Source organism: Camarhynchus parvulus, chromosome 2, assembly GCF_901933205.1.
Source record: "Camarhynchus parvulus chromosome 2, STF_HiC, whole genome shotgun sequence".
NCBI classification, from domain to species: domain Eukaryota; kingdom Metazoa; phylum Chordata; class Aves; order Passeriformes; family Thraupidae; genus Camarhynchus; species Camarhynchus parvulus.
The window spans coordinates 28,753,022-28,765,827 of record NC_044572.1 but is presented as its reverse complement, the minus strand read 5'-3'; the positions used below and the strand labels follow the sequence as shown (position 1 = coordinate 28,765,827).

Here is a 12,806-nt window from a genome sequence, read left to right as displayed (position 1 = left end):
AGTTTGGCAATTTTGAAACTTTAATTTCAAATGATACACTGGAACTGCTATTAATCACAATGTCTGAGCAATTCTTATGACTATTATTTAAATTCTAAAATTATTTTCTCAGTAGTCTGTCACTTGAGACTTCTGTGTTTAAAATATGTGCTGCAGTGATACACATCTGGCTGTGCTTTTGGGATAACAATGCACTTGGGTATTAGTAGAGTTTTCATTGACACTAAAACATCTTCAATTAGTGTAGTTGTTGTCAATCTATAAATTAGATGAAGCTTCTATAAGCAAAAGAAAATGGATGCAGACTTGGGCAGGGATTGTTTTTAATACTTACGATCTAGTATGGTAAAACAAAAATATTCACCAAATTGTTTTGTAGTCAAATGAAATCAGATCAGGACAAATTAAAAAAAAAAAAAGGTTTATGCCATTCCCATAATTGGGTGGGAGGGATTTTTTGGATAGTTTATTTTAATTCTACCTTTGCTGAATAAACTATGAACATGAATTGTTTAAAGCTTTATATTTAAATTAAGAAGTAACCTGTGATTCAGATAAAACAAAGATGAATGCATGGAAAAGTTCCATTTTCATTTTCTGCTTGTATCATATGTTCAGACTAACAAAGGCTATGGGTTGTTTCCAGGTCTGAGACTTAACAAGGGTACCTCTACATCCAGACCTCCTACTCCTGCCAACTCACATTTACCAGACATGATCCAGCTGAAAGATATTGTTTGCTATTTGTCACTGCTAGAAAGAGGAAGACCTGAAGACAAGCTAGAATGTATGTTCTTTTTTAATTTTAAATATTTATTTCTGTAAGTCATCAGATATTTTGTTTCTAAATTTAAGAACCAGTTTTGAGCAGATGGATTATAAAAATATGGTTCCAGGTGACCCTTATTGCAGAAATGATTTTTTTATTCTTGCTAATGGTGAGATTTTAAATGAAATTTATTCTACCTAGTATTTGCTAAAATGAGGAGTAAAGATTGTACGTTCTGTAGTTACAGTAATGCTCTCTATACTGTCATGTCTTGTTTATTATCAGATCTGAGAAAAACAGACAAACTATATGTTTACTTAGAGATCTGTAGGTGGGGTGAATAACCTGTACTAAACATCCTAATTCAAACAAAGAATAGTTGCCAGTATAGGCTGTGGGCTCTATAATATTATTGAATGCTGAAAAACCAAGAATGATCCAAGTCTGCATCACTATTGGGAAGGAGTGTTTGACACAGAAGGTTAGAAATTCTTGTTTGGTTGTTTTGCTTGTTTGTTGTTTTTTTTTTTTTTAATTAGGGGCCTGGGTCATTAAAATGCAACACTACTACCTGTTTAAAAAATGAAAAAGGCAACCCTGTGAGATTGATCTATAAATTGGAGGAAAAAAGAAGAAAACTTGTTTCCTTATTGTGGAATTTTAGAAGTCAGTTTCTCGTGTGGCTAAACAGTCAGACCAATCATATAGTCCTTATTGCAGAGAAATACACTTCAATATACATAACTGGTCTGTTCATGAAAGATCTGTGGAATCAGGCTCTCATATGCAAAGCAAATGTTCAATATATTAGGATGTGGAAAGAGTATTCTGCTTCTGGCAAAATAAGAAATTCATTACAAGGTTACATGTTGCTGAAGTATCTTGATGATTTGTTAACCTGTAGCTAGTGTATGATGGCAACTTTGTACTGCGAGGTCACAGCAAATCCCCCAAATCCCCCAAATTTGGTAATATTGTTTTGGTATCATATGAGTAAAATATGAGAATGTCAGCGTGAATGCACATTCAGAACACAGTCTCAGAAAAAATGAGCTCCAAGGACTGAATTTAACTTACAGTGTAATAACTACTGCATGGTAGCAAGTTATGCAAGCCTTACTGGAGCTCTGAGGAGCTCGATGCACAAACCACGGCATGAAATAGAGATCACTTGCCTCCCCTGGTGTCAGGAGCTGGAACAGTGGAAAGGAGGAGAGACAGAGGAGCAGTGATAATTACAGTACGGGGATTTTCCATGAGCTTCCTGCAACAGGAGCTGCATGGGCAAAAGACTGCTATATGTGATTTAAGAGCAAGAGAGCATGACCTAATATGTGTATGGTACTTAAATATTTTGTGTATTCAAGGTTAGTTGTATTTGCTACATATGATTCTGGGCATAGTTGTTTAATGGGTTTATTTTCCTCTTTGTCTTACAGAGCTGAAATATACCATGTATTTTTGCTTTTTGGTATCTAAATTCCAGGTTATACTGCACCACTGTATGCAGACTTTTCCATTGATTTCAGTTGAATTCTCATTATAAATTAATGGTATAATTTTACTCTTTCTCCAAATTTGAAAGCAGCAGGTCCGATGGCTGCAATGTAAATTATAAGTTTGTAGCAATGAAGGGAAAAAAGCAGTTTTCTTTTTTTTTTTTTCCCCGATAACAAAATTTGGAAAAAATGAGTCATAGCTGGGTGTTTGAAAATTTAATTGAGGACATGCAGAACATGAAAGTGGTGCTTTCAATTAAAATTTGATGTAGGCTGTAGGATAAACTGCACTAAGAGTTTCATCTTTGGATCTATATGATCTACAAATTTTCAGAGATTTATAAATATTCCAGAAGATAAATGGATTTTCTAACCTATTAAGAGTGTAGAGAGGTCTTGCATAGTGTGAACCTCACCTGTTTGGCATGCTCAGTGTATCTATTATTCATAATCTATGTATGACCTGAATATAAAGAGAATCCAAAGCATTCCTCACAGAGATACACTGAGAGAACATATCTTATGTTTTAAGGTTAAATTGCCATCTAGAAATAGAAATTGAGTGCAGTCAGTCTAATCAGGTAAGGGGATGGGAAAAGAAATAGAAAAATTTTACTTGGGCTCTGTAGTTTGCATCAGAACTTCTGCTTGGTTGTTTTTATCATTTTCTTGTTGGTTTTGTTTCGTTTTTTTTTTTCTCCTAGAGTGTGTAAATCAAGAGCATGAATATTTAGCATTGTATGAATAGAAAAGAGATTGAGTGCCACGCCAGTAGTATAGTTTTCAGAATCTAGCCAAGAGCACAGATTGAGCCTTTTTGCTACCCTATACCCATGTAATTGGAAAGACTTTGTTTCTACAAAGGTGAAACAGTTATAATTACACTAATGTCTGGTTTTAAACGACTGATTAGAGCTACTAATTCATGTTGAAGGAAAAAAAGTTGTAAGCACTAGTACTCTGGAATGGGTAAAGGTCACAGAGATGCTAAACCTTGCTGTAAAATATTCTCTCAACTACTCTCTAAGAATCACAGAGGAGGAGGAAGGAGAGCCAAATGATTTTATCTTTATTGTTGAGTGATTCAGTGATTCATCCCTGTGGAAACTGTAAATGCCTAATGATACCTTTGCTAGACAATATTAGCTGTCAAGCTCTGAGAAGCTTTGGTGGAAGGTGTACTAGCAGGGGCAGAAGCAATCTCTGGTGGCTTTTGGCATTAACTTGTTTTACACTGAAACAATTTTGCTGTGGTAACTCTAGGGAAAGAAGGATATTTTTATAGGTTTTCCTAACCTGTAAGTAATGAATCATGGGCCTTTGTGGTGTGAAATAGTGTACTGCTGTAAATATAATCAATCTTGTATTACAGCTCTGAAGAGCAGTGCAAGGTAGTGGCAAAAATTGCTGAAGTGGTAGAGAGGTATAGGGCTTACCTTTTTTTCCACACAGTTAGATGATCAACTCATTTCCAAGATGGTGGATATAAGTGAAACAAACCAATACATATAACAGTTTTGCTGTAAGTCTAAAAATGATCAAATTCTTTCTGAACTTTGCTCTCTAATTGCTAATATTTTCTTCTTACTTCTCATTATATTTTTTTCCTGAAAATTATGGTAAGCTTTGTTTGTTCAATTTTCTGGACTGTAGCAGCATCTGCTGTGTATCCAGTGTGGTGGGATTCCTCAGTGTTTAATAGGTTGTATGTTACGTTTCCAGAGACATCTGATTAGACAACAGATTACTTGTGTTCTGCTGTTAATGAAAGCATTACATTGTCCTGGAACCACCACGACATGGGCGGACTTCTTCATCCCTAAAAAATGGGTGTAGGGGTTAAAAAAAAAAAGTGCTTTTGAAGAGCATGGTGGGTATTTGGATTTCAGAGCTCTGACAAACTGTCCCTGAAAGAAGGGACAGAGTGGGGTATTTGTAGGCTTCTGGATTTCCTTTTTAGTCTTCCAACAATATTCCTTTGAAAGCTTTATGGTTTGCTGGTTCCAAATATTTTGGTAATGGCGCATATACCTCTTCTTTTGGCTGGGATCAAATCATGATACAATTTTGAAAGCATATATTCTTTTCTGGGTATTGACAAAATATATCTTTTTGTCTATGTGGTTCCCCAGAATGTTGGGAGTACATTTTGAAGCTGATGAAGCAAGTGTGATCCTGGAAGAAGTCATGCTGGCAGTTTGTGATGAATCTTTATTGCTGGATTTGGATGATTAGATATTTAAAATATTTATCCTGTGTTTCATTTAGGTGGTCAGAAAATAGTTTCTAAAGCAGTATGACTGTTGAATAGTGATAGCTGCAGCCAAGAGAGAGTAGCACTGTACCTTAGGCAGGCTTATCAGCGTTTGTGACCAATTGTGTGTTACCCTGTGTTTGGTGAGATCACAGAGAAGGACCTTTTGGTAGTTCTCAGGAAGACAGATCATGTCTAGAGGAAAACAAAATCAAATTCACACACCAAGTTAGCTGTTAGAGTGATGGTGTGGAAAAGGTACAGTTGTACTCTCTGGCTAATATGTCTTGTTGGAGGCACTATGGCAGGGTTGTTGCTGAGTGAACCTTTTACATAATGCAGCTTGGTTGGAGGGTCTGTAGCTAAACTGGTCATTAAAGAAAAATGTTAATATTTTTCCTTTCTTTGAAACTCAAGCTTAATTGTTTTGTGTTTTGGTTTGGAGTTGGTTTTTTTATGAAAAAGAGATGTATTTGTTGTGTTTTCTAACTGTGTTTCCTTCTCTCTTTGTTTTCTTTTCAGTCATGTTTCGCTTGTATGATACAGATGGGAATGGATACCTGGATAGTTCGGTAGTGTTTTTTATGTATTGCGTTGTAAGAGTATGTCAATATGGCAAAACTATACAAAACTACATTAATTCTAATCAAGTTTATATTTACCCTGAATTATTAGAAGCAGTATAAAATAAATTCAATAAAAATTCATTCATTTGAAAATTAATGCTTGAGTTTTCTTTTCCAATGAGAAATGCTGCTTCTACAACTGTGTAAATTTTCAGTTGCTGACACTGCTGTCATGGAGTTCTGTTCTGTAGTCTTTTGATTTTTAATTATACTACTGTAGGGGACACATTATTATGATTCCAGTAATTCTGGTATATTGCTGGGAGATGTGTATGAAAGCACCATTTTTAAAGATTTCATTAAAAAGGTGAAGTGTGAGAGTCACACAGTGGATTTATGTGGAGAGATTTCACAACTTCCATGTTATTATGAAGAATGGAGGAACAATATTAAGGGCAAAATTTTGAGGAGCAGGCCAACCAATGTTTGAAGAGAAGTCAGGGATATGGAAATAATTTTAAAAGATGTAACTATTTTTTTTCTGATATCTAACAGAAACAAGTGTTTTATTAGCAGTGTTTTTTTTTTCCTTTGGGTTTTTCCCATCTTCTTTTGTATCTACTGGAAGGAAAAGAGCATAGAATGGATTGGTAAGGAAGAGGAGGTGATTCCCATAAGTTGCAGGGAAATAGGGAAGCAAAATTATATATGGGTGTAAAGTAAATACAGCACCATAATTTTTGGCAATACCACATTGAGTTAGATGCCCGGATACAAATGAGAATTTAGAATGGTCCTAGATAAGCATTTGAGCATGTTTACAAAGCAGAAGTTATATATATTTAAGTGTAGAAGAGCCCTAGTGATACATGATCAAGAGAAATTGCAATACTATAGTGGTAAAAAAATAAATCTGTAGTAGTTTACAGAATCCACTTTATGCCTTATTTCTATTAGAAATATGTGATTTATACAATTACTGTAAAAAAGAATTTTAATAATTTTAATTGTTTTTTGAGTGATTTTGCCATCACTCAGATTAGAGTGATGAAATTTAAATATCATTACATGATCTTATCACAGAGTGGAAATTGGATCATGAAAACATGGGTGCTTGAAGGATAACTAGGAAGGGAGAATCTCTGACTACTTTAAATTACTTTGATTGTGGGACTGTATTTCACCTCCCTGAACGCTTTCTAGTCTGTGCAGAACGTTTTGCTAGTAAGCAAATTCACTTGAGAATACAGCTTCCAGTGAAAAGAGCATTTCATCAGGGATGTTGATGAAATAGTGTCACTGAATGCAATATGGCTGACTTATTAGTTTATTGCAGTAGAACTTTTCTTTTAAACTTGCATTAAATATCATATATTTTCATTCATCTCTAGGAGCTGGAAAATATCATTGCTCAAATGATGCATGTTGCAGAATACCTTGAATGGGATATTACTGAATTAAGCCCGGTAAGTATCCAGTTATCACAATTTTTTAATGTTGCTAGAAACAGCTATCATAATTTTGTGATATTTCATATCCACAGGGCTTTCCATGGGTGAATATGGTAGAAGTAAGAAAAGCCTATGTTCCACTATGAATTAGCATTGTGAATTAGCACTTTTACTGGTATTTTGCTGCTTAAATTTGATCTATGGACTGTTCAATAAATGTTATAACTAGCTTCTATAACATAACTGGTTTGTCTCTGAAAATTTCTTAAGAGTGAGTCCACAAAGGACACAAGTTGGTTTGGGACATTTAGGTGTTAATAAAATGTAAATACGAGTATGACACTTTGTTTTCTGAACTGTCCATACTCATTTGACTACAGCTACCATGCAAGTAATATTTTTCTTATGTATTTCTCTCTTATATGTATGAGAGAATTGGAGATTTGCACATATCCTAAGAAGTTGCTGTATTAGAATATAGTAATAATAAATTAGAACTTATGAGATTTTTCATTAAATTGTAGATTCTTCATGAAATGATGGAAGAAATTGACTATGATCATGATGGCACTGTTTCCCTGGAAGAGTGGATCCAAGGAGGAATGACAACAATCCCACTCTTGGTCCTTCTTGGGTTAGAAAATGTAGGTGTTAAACAGTAGCATCAAGTTTCTGCTTGCATGTTGACTGTGGCCTTCAGGTTAGTTTTTCTGTGGCCTGTATCAAGAATGGCTTTGCTTTACTCCTCTTTACTATGGCTAAAGTGTCTTCAACACCACAGAACCACTGCCAAGTTTAAAGCACCACCTAATAAGCTGGCTCTGGAGCTGAAAGTTATAAAAAGCTGAATAATTTTTCCCGCTAACAGCATGTTAATTCCAAGCTGCAGCTTTATCTGTTAAGTGTGTTTTACTGCCCATGTGTAGGTTACAGCAGGCTTGGAGTAGTGTCTAAGCTTCTCAGCATGGTACTGGGTTGTGTGGCCTAACTGTTCTGAGTCACAGAACAAATGCGGGTTGGAAAGAGCTTCTGGGGATCTTCTGTTCCAGTCCCTAATTAAAGGCAGTGCCACAGACTGAGTTATCTCAATCAGAGCCCTGTCAAGCCTTGATAGTTTGAGTGAGGTGGATTCTACCAGTACTGTGGGCAAACTTTCCCTGTGTTAATTGTTCTCAAGGGAAAGAGTTTTTGTTCGTGTGTGCAGGTGGAATTTATTCTGCAGCAATTATTACGGCTCTTGTCCTGTCATGATACATCCCTGTGAAGATCTTTTGTCTCTGTAAGTACATTAGTAAAGTATAGTAAGAAGCAATATTGAGTAACACTTACACCAACGGATAGAGTATTGTGAAAGATGAGCTTATGTTCTCGACATTTACAACCTCACATTAAAGGTAGTACAGATGTAGTATGATCAATTCTCTACCAGTTCAATGCAGCTGTTTTAAGGTTGGCATGTTGTCAGTGCCACCTGCTGTCCTATACTTGAACTAATTTTGAACTCATCTATTGAAGCATGGGTTTCAACTGCATTTCTGCTATTCGAAAGAAAGCCTTTAAATTGCTTTTTAATCTCTTTTCTTAAGTAATTTTCGCATCTTGAAAATAAAAAATAATATTTATGTTCCCTATTTAGTGCAATCTAGACTGCTCTAGTTGCTCTATGCTATTTTATTTGCATGAAGAGTGCTCAGGTTGATACTTTGTATAGGAGAATATGTAACAAACGAGTTTATTGAATGAAAGATATATAAGTCTTGAAAAATCTAATTAATTAAATTACAAGTAAAATATCTGAATTGAAGACAACTTTCAGTGTGTCTGGATCACTGTAGTACTAATTCCTTAATTCTGTATGTGAGACGGAGTAAGAAAAATGTTAAATTGCTGTCATGAAAAAGCAGATCTTTATCAGGCTGAATTCCATTATTTCCACAGAATTACTCTAAACAAAGGCCTGGAAATGTTCTCAAGCAAGCATTACAACAGATAACTGATAGTAGTTTTTAGTACAGATTTTTCTTTTATGACAGGTAGCATGGGTGTTCTGGGAGTATTTTTCAGTATCTACATTTCATAATTTGAAACTCCTAAATTATGGCATAAATTAATGCAGATCATTCTGTAGAGTTTATTTTCATATTAAAGCAAAAGCTGCTAGAAAGAAGATGTGTTATCAAACATTTTATCCTTTTGAATATTTTTACTAGTTTTTAGATATTTATAGTGTTGTGCATAGCTTTACTATGAAATACTAAGAATGCATAAATAGTGATCAAAATTCTATAGCCTGTTATTAGCATGGGTCAGTGTTTCTGTCATCAAGAGTATTCCTAGTATTTGATGCATTTAACAGACAGCAATGTACAGTCATGGAAGAAATACTATAAAAGCATGCAAAATGTCTTATTGCAATAAGCATAGTTTATGTAAGCTCCATTACCTACATATGAGCTGGATTTGCTAGTAATTTTCTAATGATTCACTAGGACAAGATGCTGCCCTTTAAAAGGACTCCTGTTTTTCTTTTTATGTTTAAAACTGCTTAATTTTTTAAACCATCCCATTATATGTAAAGAAAAGCAAAATTTTTAAATTTTTCATTAAACCAGCAAAAATACACTACTTCCATTTGTTCATAATTCAAATAAAATTGTATTTTAGGACATTGAAAAGTGAAATCAATACTAATACCTGTCTGTTATTTAGTGTAAACTGATAGCATGATTATGATGGTTTTGCAGCATCTGATGTATTATCCAAGCTCTTCATTCCATTGCATCAATCCAATTAGTGGGATGCTCTTATTTCTTTTTGCATGCCATTGTTAGATTTTGCAAACCTGGCTTCCCAGGACTCTGCTTTCTAAGTGTCTATCTACCTCCTTTTAGTTATGGTAATGAAAAATAAGATAATCTTTTGGACTCACTAATAAAATAAAAAAGTGCTATTATCTTAAGGTTTTCCTCAAGCTGATTAGTAGGTGAAAATAAGGGGCATAACCTACTGGATTATGCTGTTTAGACATGTCCAAGTAATCTTCATATGTTGTAAATCAGAGGGAAAAAAACAACAAAAAACCCACTCCCCTGCCCCCCACCCCCCAACCCCAAAGCAAAACCATGAAAACCTCCTAACAAAACCCACACCCACAAAGTGCCCACAACCAAACTATTCTGTCACCTTCTTGTAAGTATTGGTTCTGTACTGAACTTGCAATGACAAAATTTTAAATCCAAGAGATCAAATTCAGAGCTTGTCTAGTATGACAGTGACAAAGAACTGTCATTATAGTTTATTTAAATAAATTATGATATGAGTGGAATATTTAATTTGTTTTGGGTTGGGGTCCATTAACACTGTAATGCACTTAACTGTTGTATAGAGCTTGTACGAAGAAGATTTTCAGCTGGTCTCATTTGATATGCTAATATCAGTGAAGTTATCACTAAGTGATAACTTAGTTCAGTTGCAGATTTGTCATAGTACTTTCAGAATTCAGCTACATTGTTTGTACTTAATCCTTAGTGTCCTGTAATAGCTATATTAGCTAAATATAGCTAATATAGTGTAAAAGTTCTATATTACATTTAAAGCCTTTCAATCAGTTTTTATTACATACTTTATTAGATGATTTAGTCAGAATAATTTAAAAAGAAGGAGCATTTAAGTGAAGTATGGAACTATATGATTTCAAATTAAAAGAATAAACAAGTCAGTGTTTATGAGCAGTGGGGTTGAGATAGCCTAACCTCTTACAGGTTTGTGGCCTTTGCCCTCTGACCTCATCAGTAATCCCTTCAGAGAGAGACAAGAGTGTTAGGCTGTAACTACAAGCATATACCAACCACCTGTTACCAAGTCAGAGAATTAACAAGGAAATCTGCCTGATTTCCCTTTTGCTCTCTTGCTCCCTCTCTCTCTCTGCTTCCCCCCCCAGCATTTTCATAGACTTTCTAGTACCCTTCAAATTTATTTGAGATTACTAAACTGATTTAAAAGTTGCTGGTGCAGTTTAGACTGATAAAGATAATGGGACAAAGAGCATTAAAAAGTCTAATTTCCCTAGGAAATCAACCTTAATATCCAGTTTGTTTTAGTTTGCTGGGCTTTATGTTCTGTTTCCTCCTAAGATTTGATTTTGGAGTTGTTATGAAGGTAGACTTTAGAAATACAGAATTCTGTGTCTGAGAATGTTCCAGGATAGAAATGACATACTTGATTTTTTGGTGCTTTTGAAGGCAGTTGATATTCTAAATGAGCAATTTGGATACAAGACAAGGAACTTAAATAAGAGCCTAATTGGTTCTTTTCTGTAGGGATTCTGAGATAGATACATGTACTATTTGCCAATTTGTTTCAGAAGAAAAGCTCTTGGATGTATTATACATGTATAATCCATTTGTAATTGGGTGACAACTCTTTTTCCCATTAGCACTGTCTAATGCGTTCTATATGACATCTGCTAAAATCTTTGTTGTTAAGACAGAGTAATTCTTACTCTAATGTTTAGTTTTTTCAATTCATGTAAATTCTCATGTAAAGTGAGAATTTCATGAAGAAAAATAAAATGTTATCTATGTAGGAAATTGTTATTTATGTGATTTAATTTTTAGGAATAAATATATGAGATAGTTTTTTGCTGAGTGTCACACTTCAGTCTGGAGTTTTCACAATCCTCATCAACCTTCCAAATTTATTTTTACATCTTAAGGCAATAGTTAGTCTCTCACCCAAACACAAATTGGACAGAGACATCCCTGCAGTGCTCCTGATTTTTAGGGATGTGGTCTTTTGCACATTAGTGAACACTAGGCTATTAATTCTACTTCACGGTAGAAACCTTTGAAGTTTCTGACATTTTTATTTGCTTCTGCATTAATTTAAATAGATTAACATTGTAAGAGAAGGTGAAGAGTTAGCTCATAGACTGTCCTAGCATCACTTAAAATTTCTTTTGTAATCTGTGCACAAAAGACTTCTTAATGATGGGTTTTGTCAGCCATAAGCATTATATTCTGCTCTTTGGTAGGTATTGTACAATATTATTCCACCATGATTTGATAGAAGCGCTTGATTTCTCTTTTAAAGTATTGCATGCCAGATATTTGGTATCTGGTATCTTTTCCTGTAACAAATGATTACTGCTGTCTGTGATTGCACAAAAAGGAAGTAGAAACTGCAAGTTCAGAAGTGCTAGTGTTTAAAGAAACGCTGTATTTTAGGGAAGGACTTGATTCCCTCTCCGCTGGCCACTAGGTGTCACGGTTGCACTGCACCTGGTACTGTAGAGTTGCTGAACAGCTGCCCTAAGGTGAGAGAGAAGTTTAAAACCCGCAAATGCTGCATAAAGTCAGCAATAATTTGAAATAAAGCAAATATACCTTTCTTTTAAATCACTAATTGTAACTTCCAACCCAGTTCACCTTTTAAATCAAGGTAAATTTTGGTGGGACAAACATTTGTGTTGCATTGAGACTATGTTTCAATTAAATCGTAAGGATATACTCCTGTAATTTTACTTTGGATCCTCAAACAGCAAATATTATGCTCAAATTGTACTCAAATAATTAAAAAGTACTTTTAAACTCCTTTGATTGAATGTGGGATAGCATGTTTCAGTGGGAGTCCACAGTTGGGAGTAGTGCTTCTTGCCATGTGTATTACATTTTTGTTGCCATGCTTTTTGAGTTGTATGTTAAAATGGAGCCAAACTAGAGACTTGCAAACATTTGTTACACCGTGAGTAATCCCTTCAGGCCGGAGCTTGAAATGCCTGCTCAACATCTGGGCAGTTTCATAGACTTCTATTTATTTTGTTCAGCGAGGAAGAAAGACAGTCAAGCCTTTCATTGTCCCGAGTGACATTTCTGGAAGTCCTTTCTGAAGTGTGAGTTTTCTGGAAGGCCGAAGTTCCGATGCACCACGCGCTATTTCCACACGGGCGGAGGGCACACTCGAGCCCCCTGAGCTGTAGCTCGCTCCCTTTGTGCCAGCTCATTCCCAACTGGAAGCAGGCTCCCCATGGGGGATGAAGGAGCTGTTGTGCCGCTCTGCTGTGGCGGCAGGGCACGCCGAAGGTGCGGTGTTCCCCGCAGAGGGCGCGGTGTCCCCGCTGAGGAGAACGCACTGGCGGGAGCCGAGGCGCTTGCTCGGCCCGGCCCTGTCCGCGCTGCCCTGCGGCAACTTCGCAAATGCCTTTCCTTACTACAGCCCCGCTTTCCCTTTTGTTTTCTCTCCAGGTTGAAAAAAGTCCAGGAAAAGTAA

The 12,806-nt window shown here is 35.6% G+C and overlaps 1 protein-coding gene across 5 annotated transcripts in view; it reads left to right on the top strand.

The window, feature by feature from the left end:
* Positions 1-12,806, top strand: part of DGKB (diacylglycerol kinase beta) — a 389,721-nt gene that overhangs the window by 140,522 nt on the left and 236,393 nt on the right. For all 5 annotated transcript variants that reach the window (XM_030944039.1, XM_030944040.1, XM_030944041.1 and 2 more), the window contains 4 exons: positions 647-787; positions 5,045-5,094; positions 6,480-6,554; positions 7,064-7,183. In XM_030944039.1, the coding sequence (XP_030799899.1) occupies positions 647-787; positions 5,045-5,094; positions 6,480-6,554; positions 7,064-7,183 (386 nt within the window). The remainder of the gene's footprint in view (positions 1-646; positions 788-5,044; positions 5,095-6,479; positions 6,555-7,063; positions 7,184-12,806) is intronic.